The 16,151-nt window shown below is 40.7% G+C and overlaps 1 protein-coding gene across 3 annotated transcripts in view; it reads left to right on the top strand.

Annotated features, from left to right (window-relative positions):
- The window catches only part of rmdn3 (regulator of microtubule dynamics 3), a 470,539-nt gene extending 454,924 nt beyond the window's left edge, over nucleotides 1-15,615 (top strand). For 2 of the 3 annotated variants that reach the window (XM_041214026.1, XM_041214027.1), the window contains 2 exons: nucleotides 4,431-4,511; nucleotides 8,756-15,615. In XM_041214026.1, the coding sequence (XP_041069960.1) occupies nucleotides 4,431-4,511; nucleotides 8,756-8,815 (141 nt within the window). In that variant the 3' untranslated portion in view covers nucleotides 8,816-15,615. The remainder of the gene's footprint in view (nucleotides 1-4,430; nucleotides 4,512-8,755) is intronic. The other variant, XM_041214025.1, reaches the window with a different exon arrangement.
- The last annotated feature ends 536 nt before the right edge of the window (nucleotides 15,616-16,151 follow it).

The raw sequence follows: 16,151 nt of genomic DNA, 5'->3' as shown, positions 1-16,151 counted from the left end.
CATAGCCTTGGCAGGGCGGGCTTAGACCCCTGAACATTCCGAGCAACGAGTACCCGACTAAAGTTCTTTGCACGAGTCCATGCCATCTCTGCACTTAACTTTGCTGACCGCAGAAGACCATTGAACCTTTTGTGGCACTGAAGCCACGTGTGGCGCACCACGTCGTGCCCACTGACCTGGGTGGCGACCTCTGTCCAGGCCTTCTTGGTCAAGTGGGGTGGCCTCCTCTTGACATCCCTGGGCATTGAGATATGCCACCTGGCACTGACCTCCTTGACCTACACTCCCAGGCACTCTTCTGAGAAACTGGAGGCAGAGTGCCCACCCAATTTGTCCTCCCGCCTTCCATGACCACCAGGTGCTGAGGCCAAGACTGCACACTAGGACACTTCTAGGATAGCTTCAAAACAGTTCCTCAGCCACCACAACTCCTGGCAGACTCATTCCCACCCCCATGCACAGAAAAACCAACTGTCAGTCGCGTTTCACGCTGGGTGGGCCTTGATTGGCCACCCAACGTTATATCGCATTCCAAGCGTGATCTCAGCTGGGAGCAGGTTTTACATCCACTTCCAGCTGCGCCAACTTGTGGTGCACCCAGGGGTTAAAATTCAGGCCTATGTAGCTAAGAATTCAATAAAGCAAGCACTATTAACACTATAGTTTAAAATTACTTGTGGTATGAACTCAGTTCTACTTTTTACTTGTACATTACAACAATCTTGAAGGTTCATTTGCTTCTTTAGGGACCGACTCACAAGGTATGTACAGCCCTCCAAAATTCACTTTAATTCTCCTCAATGTTCCAGTTATTCTCTGAGGTACTATTTTATGGGATCCTTCCATTAGCCTTTTGACTAAGTGATCCTCCGACTTTTATTTAATATCGCATGTCTATGAATGTCTCAGCTGCTTGCTCTGGTTGCCAGCAGATACACAACTGCCTTTTCACAGCTCTCAAGCTAACTCTGCTGATTGCTTTCTGCCACAAGGCACTGTGAAGACCACTGTAGATTTCTTCCTCCAGCTGCAAACTAGGCAAAATCTTTCAGCTGCATTTTCCTTCATGAAATCTAAACTGAGCTTGAGCCCCAATTGCATTCCACACAGTGAACAGTAAAGTTAGTATTTTCTCTGCTTAAAGTGCAGGCCTCACTAACAATCATCCCCTGTTGGCTCCCTCAATCCAGTGAGATTAAGTCTACACCAGATCAGAACTATAACTGCAATCTGTGAGAAACACATGACTAATTTAAACAGAAGAACCATCTACCCCCAACAGCCTACCTCTATGACAATGTGGCATGCTTTGAAGTGTCCACAAACATAAATGTAAATTAAATTAATTATTTTACCTTCAACACAACTTTTTGATTCTGTAACCAATGTGAATAATTTATATTTCTAATGGATGTAATTGCCCATGCTTCAGACTCCCTAGTTCCACACCCTCCTAGGAAGATGATGGCATAGTGGTAATGCTGCTGAGCTAGTGATCCAGGGGCTCAGGCTAATGGCTGAAGGCAAGGGTTTGAATCCTACCACAGGAGCTGGTGGAATTTGAATTCAGTTAATAAATCTGGAATATAAAGATAGACTCAGTGATGACGACCATGAAACTATCATTGATTATTGTAAAAACCCATCTGGTTCACTAATGCCCTTTAGGGAAAGAAATCTGCTATTCTTACCCAGTCTGATCTACATATGACTCCAAACCCACAGCAATCTTCTTAACTGCCCTCTGAAATGGCCTAGCAAGCCACTCATTTCAAGGACAGTTAGGGATGGGCAACAAATGCTGGCCTTGCCAGCGACGCCCACATCCCATGAAAGAAGAAAGGAAAAAAAAGACTCAGAAGTCCAGACATAGATCACCCATTGCTTAAATTTTTTGTTCACTATCAGCCCTGACCTTGTAAGATAAAAACAGGTTAACTGAACCTAGGCTTGTTTGGTTTGCCTTTACATTACAGTTGTTTGTCAGTTTTCTACCCAAATGCCCCCATTTATCTACAGTTAAAAACTTTAATTCATAAAACTAAAAATTGTATTCTAAAGCATATGAATTATGAACTGGATATTGGCAACAAGACACAGCGACCTAGTATAGTCACTGTTGTAGTGTATCGAACGTGGCAACCATTAGCTCCCAGCAAGGTCACATAAACAACATTGAGATATTAAAAAAAAGAAAGACTTGCATTTATTTAACACCTATCACGACCACCGAACACCTCAAAGGGCCTAACAGCAAATGTAGTTCTTCTGAAGTGAGTCACTGTGTTGTAATATAGGAAACCCAGCTACCAATTTGTGCATAGCAAGGTCCCAAAAACAGCGATGTGACAGTGAACAATCTGTTTTTGTGTTGCTGTTTGAGGAGTATGACACTGGGGAGAATTCCCCAACTCTTCAAAATAGTGCCTGGGATCTTTTACATCCACCTGAGAGGGCAGTCAGGTCTTGGTTTAACACCCCATCTGAAAAACGGCACCTCTGACAATTCAGCATTCTGCTTTGACCGCACTGGGGGAACGTCTCAGGTTCAAACTCCAGTCTATGCTGAATTACCATGGAAGTACCATGGAACTCTCATTACACATGATCTATATTTTTGAGGCTTCACAAGGTGCCCTGAGTCATGAAAATTTTCTGATTGTGAATAATGTTGGCTTGTAGACATGGGACATACCACAATTCTAAATTCCATGTGACTGTACACATGCCCTATCCCATTACCTTGCTCTACACAATTATAAACCATTCTGCAAAGAAAATTATTAGAACTGTCATATTGTGAAACCAATAATGTCTTTGCCTGTGTTTAATTATTCCTCAAAAGATGGTACTGTTGCTGTAGGGCAGTGGTGGGGCACTGCATTTAGTCTCATCACCCCAATCATGGGGATAAAATGATCAGCCAGAGTTGTCATTCCTGATCACTAAGTACCAACCTTGGTTCAGTGGTAGCATTCTCATCTCTGAGTCAGCATGTACAAATCCCACTTCAGAATATTTAATTTGGGCTGACACTTCAGTGCAGTACTGAGGGAGGTGCTGTGTTTGAGGTGAGCTGCTAAAGCAAGGCCCTTCCTGTCCTAACAGGTAGATGTAAACAATCCTATTTGCAGAAGAGTTCTCCAGAGACTATCAGCCTCTGTACTTACTTATTACCAACAAGAAAAAATGTCGCCTGAGTTAAAGCTTAAATGCGACAGTTATTCTGGATGGGAGACTGGAAAGTGGGACAGAATCTAGATTTGCCAAGATTCCACCATGTTAGCACACTATAACGCATCAATTGTGGCTTCATAGTACCACCCACAGCTCTGAGTTATAACGTAGTGGGTCCCAAGTCTCATTCCTAGAACTTGAACACAGAATCTAGCCTGAAACTCCAGTGCAGGACTGAGGAAGTATTACACTGTTTGAGATGTTGTCTTTCAGGTGAGATTTTAGACTAAGGCTCCACCTGTCCCAAACAATCCCATGACACCAATCAAAGGTGGACTGAGAAATCATCTGATTGTGCTGCGTAACATTTGTCCCTCAAGCAGCATCATCCAAACAAATTATCTGGTTATTTATCTATTTGAGGGATTTTACTGAAAATAGGCTGCAGTGTTTCCTTACATTGCAATGTTGACTACACTTGCCAACCAAATCCAGACCAGTTTCAGGTTTGTTTCCAAAGACTGCGAACCAGTGAAATGGTCCAAATGGTGATGGAAATGGAAATTGCTGCGGTTCACAAGAGGTAATATAAGGGATATGTGTATGTGACAGAACTCAATGGAGAAAATAAGCCTGGAGAGCAAGCAAGAAGCTAGGAATTGTATCACGTAAAGGCATTTTTGGCCACCTTGTTTCTCAATTCATGTGGTACAGGAGTCTATAATGTCTAATTACATATTGTGGATTTAGAAGTGCGTAACAAATCTTCTTCCTTGAATAAAGACATTTTACTGTACACTGATGGTTTCCCCTATTGCAATTTATCAAGTAGCTAACTTAATTTTACATCAATCATTAAAAGTTGCCACTGTGGTAAAAGCAAATTTGATTTGTCAAAAATAAAAACTGAAAATACTATGACAGCAGGGCAGTCAGTATCCATAAAGAGAAAATACAGGTTATTGCATTTTTGGTGCACCCTTTATCTATTGAAGGTTTCCTACCTCAAGACTGTCTGTATCCTCTACAGATGCTGACTGACCTGGTGTGTATTGCCAATATTTTCTGTTCCTACTCCAGGATTCTTTTGCTTTTTTCCATACTATGATGCCTGCCTTATTTGTTTATTTTCCAACTTGCTTAAGATTTGTGGGTATCCAAGTAAATACAAGCTGCATTGTTTAGCTATAGCATTCATTAAGAAGTTAATTCCACTTGATGTAACTGATATTCAACTGTTCTGGTATTCCCAGTGCTACAGGGATCTTGGGAGCTATGCAACTGCCCTACATTGGCTCGAATTAGCATCTGTGTTGCCCATTAGATCTAAAGAGGTAAGAATAATTCAACACAGGATCAACATCCTATTTGTGTGGAAAAACTCTTCACGTTACTTGAGTTGGGCAGAAGTTCCTATTTACAAATTAATTATACCAATACAGGTCCATTGTAATATCATAGTAAAGCTTTTTTGGACAGTTTTGCAATGTTGGACTTTATTTTAGAACTCCATATTAGAAATCAGTTTTGAAACTCTTCACATATCTTTCCTTGAACGCTCCCACTGTTATTTTTCATTGTGCTTAACCAGTAGAAGCACTGTAAAAGAATATTGAGCATTCCTCCCACCCTCCTTGCAGGGCAATGATTCACATTCTCATCTCTTTTAGAGGTGCACCAGCAGAGACTTGGAGAAGACATTTCAGATAGGGTTTGAACAAAATATGGTGCCAAGCCATATAGACCAGGAACATTCAGTCATGGTCTGTGCCTCGTTAGCTGACCTCATCTAAAACAAATGGGAAAAAGGTCTGCTATAACCATCATGGGCACAACACTAGCAAACAACAGCTTATATTTACATAATGTCTTTAATGTAATAAAAGTAGGAGATAGCCATTCAGCCCTCAAGCCTGTTCTGCCATTCAGTGAGATCACAGCTGATCTGTATCCTAACTCCATCCACCCACCTTGGCTCCATATCCTTTAATATTCTTGGCTAGAAAAAATCTATCCATCTCATATTTTAAATTATTAAAAGCCAGCTTTTTGTGCACAAGATTTCCACACTTCTACCATCCTTTGTGTGCAGAAGCATTTCCTAACTTCCCTTTAGAACAGACTGGTTCTGATTTTAAAGTTATGTCTCCTTGTTCTGGACTCCTTCCACCAGCAGAGAAACTTTCTCTCTATCTACCCTATCAATTCCTTCCAAAATCCTAAAAATAGCAATTAAATCATATCTTAACTTTCTTCACTCCAAGGAGAGACAAAATCAGCCAGGGTAGCCCTTCCTAAGACTTTACAGTGACTTCTGCTGGATGTCTGTATAGACATGGGAGAGGACAAAAAACAGTTCAGTTGTGATTTTTCAACCACTGCCTCTGCATATTCAAATAACTAGCAATATCTGGCATCGCACACACGGTTTCCTGATACTGAAGGGCTATATTATCATAGAATGGTTACAGCACAGAAGGAGGCTATTCGGCCCTTCGTGCCTGTGCCAACTCTTTGCAAGTGCAACTCAGTTGGTCCCAAACCCTGCCCTTTCCCCATTGCCATAAAAACTTTCTCTCCAGATAATTATCCAATTTCATTTTGAAAGCCACAATTGAAACTGCCTCCACCACACTCTCAGGCACTGCATTCCCAATATTAACCACTCACTGTGTAAAAATGTTTTTCCTCATGTAATCGTTAGTTCTTATGCCAGTCAACAATCCTCCTTCAACAACATCTTCCAAACCTGCGACCTCTTCCACCTAGAAGGACAAGGGCAGGAGACACATGGGAACATCATCACCTACAAGTTCCCCTCCAAGCCACACACCATCCTGACTTGGAACTATATCGCCATTCCTTCGCTGTTGCTGGATCAAAATCCTGGAACTCCCTTTCTAACAGAACTGTGGCTGTATCTGCACCTGATGGACTGCAGCTGTTCAAGAAGGCAACTCACCACTGTCTTTTTGAGGGCAATTAGGGATGGGCAACAAATGCTGACCTTGCCAGCAATACCCACATCCCATGCAAAAATATAAAACAAAACACCATAAATTGGAGAATGGTTCTCAACCTTTCTACTAATGGGATGTTTCCCTCTATCAACTCTGTCCCGATCCCTCAAGATTTTGAACACCTCTATGAAATCTCCTCTCAACCTTCTCTAAGGAGAAGAACTCCAGCTTCTCCAATCTATTCACTTAATTAAATTCCCTCATTCCTGGAACCATTACCGTAACTCTTTTCTACACTCTCTCTCATGCCTTCATATCTTTCCTAAAGGGCAGTGAGCAGAATTGCACACTATGGACCCCATTTTCCCAGTCCCACAGCAATGGCTTTGAAGGTGGAGGGCTAAGGAAATTGCGATGGACACATGTCCGGTCAGCTCTGCGACACATTCCCATTTCTTTGTGCTTTTCCTAAAAGTGAGCTCTCAGCAGTGACAGTTACCCATCCAGAAGCAGCGAGTAGCCAATTGGGGCACTTAATGCAACAATTAGCCCCTTTTGTGGAAATAGATTGCAGCCACTTCATGGTGACTGATGTTCCCGCTAATGTAGTCCTTGCTGCACAGGCAGCCATTGCCTCCTATTGAAGATGCCTGCATGCTGCCACTGCTGCTCCTGCTCCTGCTGCTGGCCCTCATTATATTTAAGGCCAGCTGCCCGACACTCAGGCCACACTAAATGGAATTCTCCACACTAGAATCTGGCCACCAACCCTAATAGAACAAGGTGCCCTGAAGCAGATTCTTAATTTGTCACCTCCAGAAGATTGCATCCAATATCCTTCCATGGCTATTTCCAAGTTTCCAACCCAGAATTGAGGCAGGCATCATGATCACAACCCACCCAGGAAAATTCAGCCTGAATTCAACCAGACCAGTGTTTTAGAAAAGTTTGTTCAACTTCTTTGCTTTTGCACTCAATGCCTCGATTAAGGCCAGGGTCCCATGTGTCTTTTTAACCACTTTCTCAATCTGTCCCTGCCCCCTTCAATAATTTGTACACATTTACCCCCAGGTCTCTCTGTTCCTCCACCCTGTTTATAATTATAGCCTTTATTTTATATTGCCTGTCCTCATTCTTCCTATCAAAATGTACTCTTCATATTTCTCTGCATTAAATTTCATCTGCTACATCTCCACCCACCTGTATGTGTCCTCTTGAATTCTATTATTATGTTTCTCACAGTTCAGAACACTTCCAAGTTTGGTGTCATCTGCAAATTTTGAAATTGTGCCCTTTAGATCCATGTCTGGGTCATTAGTATATATCAAGAAAAGCAGTGGTCCTAACACTGATCCCCGGGGAACCCCACCATCCTCTTGTCTAAAAGAAACATTCACCATTCCTCTCTATTTCCTGTCACTCAGCCAACTTTGTATCTATGCTGCCACTGTCTTTTTTATTCTATGGGCTTCAACTTCGCTGGCGAGTCTACTGTGTGGTGCTTTATCAAACACCTTTTGGAAATCCATGTACACCACATCAAACGCATTACCTTCATCAAACCTCTGTTTTACCTCAGCAAAAGTCTCAATCTAGTTAGCTAAACATGATTTGCCTTTAACAAATCTGTGCTGGCCCTTCTTACTTAATCCACACTTGTCTAAGTGACGATTAATTTTGTCCCAGATTTCCACTTCACCACTTAGATTAAACTGACTGGCTTGTTGTTACTGGGTTTATCCTTACACACATTTTTGAGCAAGTATGCAACATTTACAATTCTCCAGCCCTCTAGCACCACCCCTGTATTTAAGGAGGATTGGAAGCTTATGGCCAGAATCTTTGCAACTTCCATCCATACTCACCTCAGCATCCTTGGATGCATGTCATCTGATCCTGGTGACTTTTCAGCTTTGAGAACAGCCAACCTCTTTATCAATTTTTAGCCAATCCAGTATCTCATCTATCACTTCTTTCACTATGACTTTGGCAGCATCATCTTCCTTGATAAAGATAGATGTATAGTACACATTTAGTACCTCAGCCATGCCCTCTGCCTCCATGTGTAGATACCTTTTTTGGTCCCTAATCGTCCCACCTCTCCTCTTATTACCCTTTTACTATTTATATGCCCATAGCGGACTTTAGAATACCCTTTTATGTTAGCTGTTGGTCTCTTCTCATACTCTCTCTTTGCCTTTCTTTTTTCCTTTTCCACTTCCCCTCTTAACTTTCTGTATTTAACCTGGTTCTCACTTGTATCATCACTCTGATATTTTATATACACCCTTTCTCATCATCACCATACTTTTTATCTCATTTGTCATCCAGAGGGCACTGGCTCTGGTTGTTCTCCCCTCTCCTCTCATATTACAATCCTGTAAGGTTGAGGAGGGCAGGGGTGGGGACAATGTTTGATATGACATTTTCCTCTGGTATCCAGTCTTCCAGTCTCCTAAGTGCATCTTTATACCTATGAGGAAGCACCTGCCTGCAGCTTTCTCCCTCCTACCCCTTTGTTAAGTGTAAATTATCTTTAAAGTAGTCAGTCTTCTACCACCATAACACATACTTTGCATGTCTCCAGATAAACAGTCCTGTTTTTTCTCTTGATCTAGGACTCAGATGCGCAGATTGAACTGGAAGAAATGCAGACTGCCCTCAGCCAAAGCAGCTAAGCACTGTCCTGTTAATCAGAAGGAGCTTTAAAAGGTCTTTGTTCCACTATGTCCTTGTGTATTGTAAACAACTTTGAATCCAACCTCTCCTGCTATTCTGGTATTTTATTCTGTTCTAAATAACCACAAAATATCATAAATCATGTCAGCTTGGTGGTCAGAGGTTGAGAATTTTCTCCCAAGTCACTAAGGGACCACTCTTTTCTCAAATCCTTACATCACAGGGAATAGACATTGGATCCCAATGAGTTGACAGTTTTATTTTCCTTTGGCAACCGAGACTTCCTTTGCCGTGTGAAGAGACTGGCTTGTCTCCTTTATGTAAAAAAAAACTTATTTTCCATGGCTCCTACTCACATTCTTTTAACAAGAACTTCAAGTGGGCTAATTTTAAGGTTGTTTCCTGCCATTTATTTGGATAAGCATACATAATGAATGCACACAGATACAAGGAAAACATTGTCTTTTTTCCAGGATACACTGAGTACAAGATTCCAGAGTCACAGAATTGGTGTTTCAGACTTTGAGAGCCTGTATTATTATTGTGCATTTGCCTCATCCCCATGTATAGTGCTTGTGCACCTTTGTGACTAACAAAATAACGATTAAGCAGCATGATGATGTGTGCTTCCCTTGGCTCTCAGCAGTGAGGTCATAAAAATATTCAGAGAGATGGAACCTGCCCAATGGTCATTTGGCGAAGTGAATATGTAGCAATCATTCAGAGCAGAACAACTCAGGTTGGATTCCCACTGTGTTGCAATTAACTAAGCTCAGTTTTAGCAAAAGTGACAATGTCACAGTTGGCCTTCAAAACTCTGAGATGAGGAGAGGAGGAATCAGTTAAGGTTTATGCTACTGATCAGCATTGGAAAGGTGCATGTGTGTGGACAGCTGGTGAGAACAGGGTCAGGATCAAACACTCTGCCCTAGATCTGCCAGCTCTTACTGTCTCAGTGTATTTGGCCATTTAGGAGAGGTATGAAAGGGGAGCTAGTGGAACTGCCTAAGTCAATGCCTTCAGAAATGAAAGAGAGACAGTGGCACAGTTGGGAGAGAGATGTGTGTTTCAGTATTTCACAGCATAAACTATTAACTAACACTTGCTACAATGTCTACAATAGATTTGAGTGTAAGACTGGCTTGTTACCATTGTTCAATCTTATTATCTTAACATGTTGGTGCAGTAAATTGCTACTGGCTAATACAATTCCATAATTCAGCCATCTGCTCCAGCTCCATGATGGGGAAGCAGATAAATTCTCCGTGCCTATTACCTTGAGTTTGGGGAAAAAATTCTGTTTACACTTCAAGTATATTTGAAATGTGGCACGTTTGTGCTAAACACCAAGCAGTTAACATGTGAGAACTAAATGCTCTTTGCAGCTGTTCAAACTTGCATCTGTCACATAATATCTGCAAGTTAGTAAATAACTCAGTGCCAGGAGTAGCTTAGTACTGCTGTTCTACCCACCAAAAGCACTGTTTTCATTTACAAGGAATGGCAAGAGTAGTATTGGCAGATAAACTGGTCATACAAACACAGAGCTTTGCTCTGCGGGCCATGTTATAGTCAGAAAGGTCAGGGCTCTGGTGCTTTAACAAGCAAATGGTCAGATTTTCTAGGGTTCCTGTCATGTCAGGAATCCATTGATTGTTTTCATTTTAAAACTGATTTACCGACACATTGTTTGCAATAAGACTTGGGCCACACAACTTACTAGGCTTCAAAGGGGAGGGGGGAATTTTAGGAGCCCCATCAACAAGGGAGCTTCTAACATTCCCCTCCCCCCCCACCACCCCCACCACCAACTTAAAAACTAACATACTACAGAGATCCCGAGTCTACAACAAAATAACTTAGCAGGCTCGAAATCAATCTGCAGCATTTATATTGAATGAGAAATTCTATTGCTGCTATATCAGCAACAATAACTGACCCATCCGTTACCTGATGGGGAAATAATAGAGAACATGCCCATTTTGGAATACTACAAAGGCACTTTAAATTTTAAAAGAATAATGAACGATAAATAATGTGATAGCCGCCAAAAATACTGATCAATTGAGACAAAATATATAATCTGAAAATCTGTCTGACATGTTGGATTTCAGTTCTGTTCAACTTATCTCACACGTATGGTCCCAAACCATATGCATATCTTTACACTGAATTGCTACAACTAACTTTGTTACATCTTCTCCTCCTAAATTGCAGCAATGCTAACTCACAGCAGCTGCTGTTTATATAATGTTACTAACCATATCATATCCCTCCTGGCTCCATACTTGGCAAACTTGTTAGCCCTCCAGTTTAAAAAGTCCACCAGAACTATTACCACGAAATACTTGTCACAGGAGAGGGAGAGGACCTTCCACTTTCTGACAAAAATTTCTTATTTGGATTACAGTGCCTACTTATGTATTTAATATTTTTGTCTCTTTTGGATTAGTTTAGTAGCTCTTTATATCCTAGGTTTTTGGTTTTTGCAGTGCTTCTAGTGCATAAAACAACCAAACAAATATTGTGAAGAACAACAGGTTTTCATCTCCAGCTTTGTGGTTATTCCCTGTAGAACACAGTAAATCAGTCATTTATAGGAAAAAAGAGTGTTGCACTCCTCTGCACCTGCCTTTGCAGCTCTCTACCTACATCAAGTGACTCACCAACCATGGAAGAATATAGCTAAGTGAAAGAACCTACATATGTGCAAATTGTTTTTCTTTCCCTCTAAGACCCAGCAACATATTTGCGGCCCTCTGAACACACCACAGTTTGTCTTTTTCTCCCCTGGGCATCCTAAATTTCTCAATTTCTCAGTTCCTGGACTTCTTTCTCAGAAAGGCTAACTCACTTGCCAGTCATTCGCATTCCACTTGGAGTCTGCCCAGCTCTTCATGTTATCCTTGTTCCCTGTTCTCTCCGCATGCATCCTTCTGTCTTTTAAGCCTCCAGATTTCAGCACCATACATGCCCCACCCTACCTCACCCTGTGTTCTTGTTTGCTCCTAGCCCTCGGCTTATTCTGTAAGCAAGGCCACAGATAGTATGCTAATATGTGTAAAATTGCATTCATAGTATCAGCATCCCACATTTAACACACCCTTTCAAATTCTTTCTCACATAATGGGAAATGAGCAGGGCAGCAAACTTCTGTGCAGTTAACGAGTGTACTTTTATATATATAGTATGCTTTTGTCGTTTTTATATTTTTGTTTCTAACAGGAACTTGTCTCTTTTATTATTCCCAATCATTTGAATGCTCAAGCTAGCTGTTGTTATGTGTCTTTCTGCTGATGCTTCTAAAGACAGGGCCAGTTGAATGACCTGAAAATTACTGCAGGACAGGAGGGAGAAACATCATACTGTGGGCAAGCACTAGTCCTCCATTTCAGCTCCTCGTCTCTGCCCAGGAGATCAGGCATAATTGGAAGCCTTGCTAATCTGTGGCACCATCTGGCAGCACAAACTCAGAAGATTGCCCTGTGCAAGTTCAAACTATTGAACTGTCTCCTTGATTTTAAGGGGATGGGAGGGAAATGTTGCTGGTTGTCTTTAAACGTTTCCTCGAAGGGCAGGAATTTTCCAAGAATATCTTGGCTCCAATCTCTGAACTACTTGTGAGTCAGTTGGTTTGGTGCGTATCATAAGTTTTTTCTAAGCTTACTGTATCAGGGATGGACTCTATTCCAGCAGAATTGGGATTGATCATGAGATGTGGGTCTGAGTGTAATGGGGGATAGTGCAAGGTATTTGTGTAAAGAGACATCAGAATTTTATTTTTACAGCTTTAAAAAAAAACAATGATGCCATTCCTCTTGGTGTTTACTCCTTCGTGACCAAAATACTGGCCTGGATTTATGGTTTATTACTATTTTGAGTCCATCTTTTCCAATGTAAAATTTGAGGATAATTGCTCTCATGCATAACTTGCTACTCAAACAAGTTTGAGTAATGTGAATGGTTGTAGAACACATGGAATCTAGATTGTGTACAGAAACTGAACATGATGATTTTAGGTTGGTACACCAAGCTAGAGTGGACCCCAGTCAGCAGCTGAGGGATATCACTCCCAAGAAACTGATAGATGCATTATGAATATCTACATCAATGGGGGAAGAGAGGAGATGGTTCAACAAATGGGAACATAATGTGTTGCAAATTACTGTGCCACATGTTAGTATCCAACTTGAAGATATTTATTGCTCCTTTATCCATATGATAAGCCAGCTAACATCTTTCTACATTTCAAAGTGGTTGTAATGTGTCTGAGTAGCAAATGAATTAATATTCTAGATGATAGATGAACTTATCTGTGATGTAAGGTATAAGAGAAACACAACTGATAATGCACTTAAAGTGGTAGTTTTTCAAAAGTGTTTCAAGCTAACTCTCTGGCCTAGCTGCCTGATGAATGCTGCTTCTTATAATGAATTCTGAATCTGATAACAGTCAGCTGTGTGTGGCAAGGAGTTCTGATGGTTTGACAAACTGCAATAGCATATTTCTCTTGTTAGACTGAAGCACAACAACATGTTGGCATGTTGTCTCAGGTTAGTGCAACAGAGATTCTCTTTCAAAGGTCCCCCACAAGGTGAGTTCATTCTCTTAGCTAAGCCAATGGACGGAGGGAGCAAGCAGAACAAGGGTAGGAAAATTCAGAGCAAGTTCACACGTGACACCATCTTACTGTCCGATGTAAGGGCACCTGTGAATTGTGGGAGACTGGAGGAGAGAATTTAACCATTTAGGAGAAATGAACTTGAAAGTTGCTGGAAATAAAAAGTGAAAATTCCAACTGAAAAAAATTTTGAGCCAAGACTTAAGTTGATTAAATTACCTAACAAGACGATGGTACTTAAGTGAGGTAATAGTATGCAGCTTAGTTATTTATCAAAGTATGTGAGTAAATAATGCATTGCTACTGCCAGGACTGCAGGGATAGATTCTGACAATGAATGAGAAGAACTGCTGCATTGCAACCCAGAGAGGTTCTAACACTTAAATGAACTGACAAAAGAGCAGGACTAACCATACACAGGAGACAGTGGATAACACTACTTATTCAATTGTATTGCAGTTGTGATGGAATCTGCTGAGTTGTTATATTTGGTACGTTTATATCAAGCAGTCTATTGTTTTTGTTTTACAGGAATTAAAATTACCACCAAGTATTTGAGTTTCCAGTTTTTGTATTGCCGGGAGCCTGTGTAATAATTGAAGCTGTATATGGTCTACTTTGTAATACATTGAGAGTTATCACTGGGAAAAGGGAATTGTGTGGGGGTGCAATATGATGGAGGTGAAAATTTCCACAGTTTGTTCATGTATACCCAACTGTACAGTTATAGATATTTTCCTTCCATACATGTGTTGTGCCTGGTCAGAGCAACACTGGGGTGAATTACTGGTAGGAATGAGCTATCGTTATCGTTCAGCTTGTAATGCACTTTATTAAAGCACTGCTTTATAACACGTCACTCTGTCTGTAGAGTTCTCTGAACAATGATAAACCTTGCAGAGTGTAGATCATTGTGAGACCCTGTCTCTAAATTCTAATCTACCAGAGAGATTCTTTCATTAATTGAGAAATGTAAATCTGAAAGCAGTAGTGAGCACATCATCTCATTTTAATACTATTGAATTAGTTAATCCCTTCTCTCAAGCACAGAATCTCTACATTTCTTTCTTTTAATTAAAATTTAGTTCTTTGAAGATGAAAGCAACAGATTGCATATTAATATCCTCAGCCGGTCTCCAGATCATGTTCAAATGGAGATTGCATCTTGCTGCTGTTCAAACACAACATATCTGTTTGCAGATGAAACTGGAACTTTTGCCTCAACCAAATAAAATCTTAATCAGTTTTTCTTTTTAAAAAGTTTGAAGTTTTTTTTGTACAGCAATTTACATTCCACCGTTAGTAAGAATGTTTTCTGTGACTGTTTTATATTTATCCAAATTATTTAGTCCTTTTTAAAACTATATTTAAGAGTAATGTTATGTTTTTTGTCTGTGTGCTTTTTTTTGTATAATGTCCTCACTACCTGGTGCTACTACATTGGGAATATTCTCATTCAGGTGGAGAAAACCTGCTGTTATGTCATAAGTGTCAAGGGAGCAGGAAGAAATTCCTCACCAACTGGCACCTGAATATTCCAGTACTTGTTCGTGAAGTTTCAGGACATCATGGCTGCCTGATCCCTATTCTTTTTAACGCACAATAGAATGATTACATCCCTTACTATTAAATCCCTTATTTTTCCAAACAGATTTTCACTTGTATTATAGAACTTAACCATCCAATCCTTTAGTTTCCTTAACACCCAAGAATATTTTTAATGGGATCCTTGATTAGTGAGCAAGGGGATCACACAACTTGTTTAATAACACTGCAGGCACAACCCTCGCCAGCATAATACCCTGAGATAGTATCTTACTTGTCTCACCCTCAGTTAAAATAACTTCTGCCTCTGGTGCACAGTAATATCAATTGACTTACAATCAATGAAAAGTTGAATCTTGTGTACCAAAATGTATATGATTTTAACTTTACTAGTGTGGTATATCTCGATTTACCACAGTCATTGGAATAAAAACATTTAACCAGACTTCCATTAACATCATCAGACCAGAAAAGGTCTGTGTGGATTTGCTACTTTATCAACAGGTACCTGCAACTTTTTCTGAGACACTTAATTCACCTTTGTTTTGCTTAATCCACAATTTTATACAAACTTTGTTGTTTCCTGGCAGAACTCTGTGGAATGTCATTCAATAAATTTGGTGATCACATCCAGATTGATAGTCCTCTAGTGTGAACATTATCTTACATCACCAACATGAAGCTTTAGGAGTTTGCCAATGCTCATTTTCAGGTCCAGAAAGCATCCCAACCTGAGGTCTAAAGCCTGCCTGAGATTGGGCCTCAGTCATCATTAACATATTATGCCTGAGCCGGCAGTGTTTCTCATACATTTGTGGAGCTTGAATGTTGGCCCCTTTGCCTTATGCCCAGCATGGAATGGAGCTGGGCAATGCTTTTATTTATTCGTTCATGGGATGTGGGTGTCACTGGCTAGGCTAGAATTTATTGCTCATCCCCAATTGCCCTTGTTCAGAAGGCATTTAAGAGTCAACTGCATTGCTGTGGGTCTGGAGTCACATCCAGGCCAGACCAGATAAGGATGGCAGATTTCCTTCCCTAAAGGGTATTAGTGAACCAGATGGGTTTTTACGACAATCAGCAAAGGTTTTGTGGTCATCATCAGACTTTTAATTCCAGATTTTTATTGGATTCAAATTTCACCATCTGCCAAACTCTGGTCCCCAGGG

The sequence above is a fragment of the Carcharodon carcharias genome, chromosome 20 (assembly GCF_017639515.1).
Source record: "Carcharodon carcharias isolate sCarCar2 chromosome 20, sCarCar2.pri, whole genome shotgun sequence".
Lineage (NCBI taxonomy): Eukaryota > Metazoa > Chordata > Chondrichthyes > Lamniformes > Lamnidae > Carcharodon > Carcharodon carcharias.
Note: the sequence above shows the minus strand (reverse complement) of the source record. Positions and strands in the feature narration are given on the sequence as shown.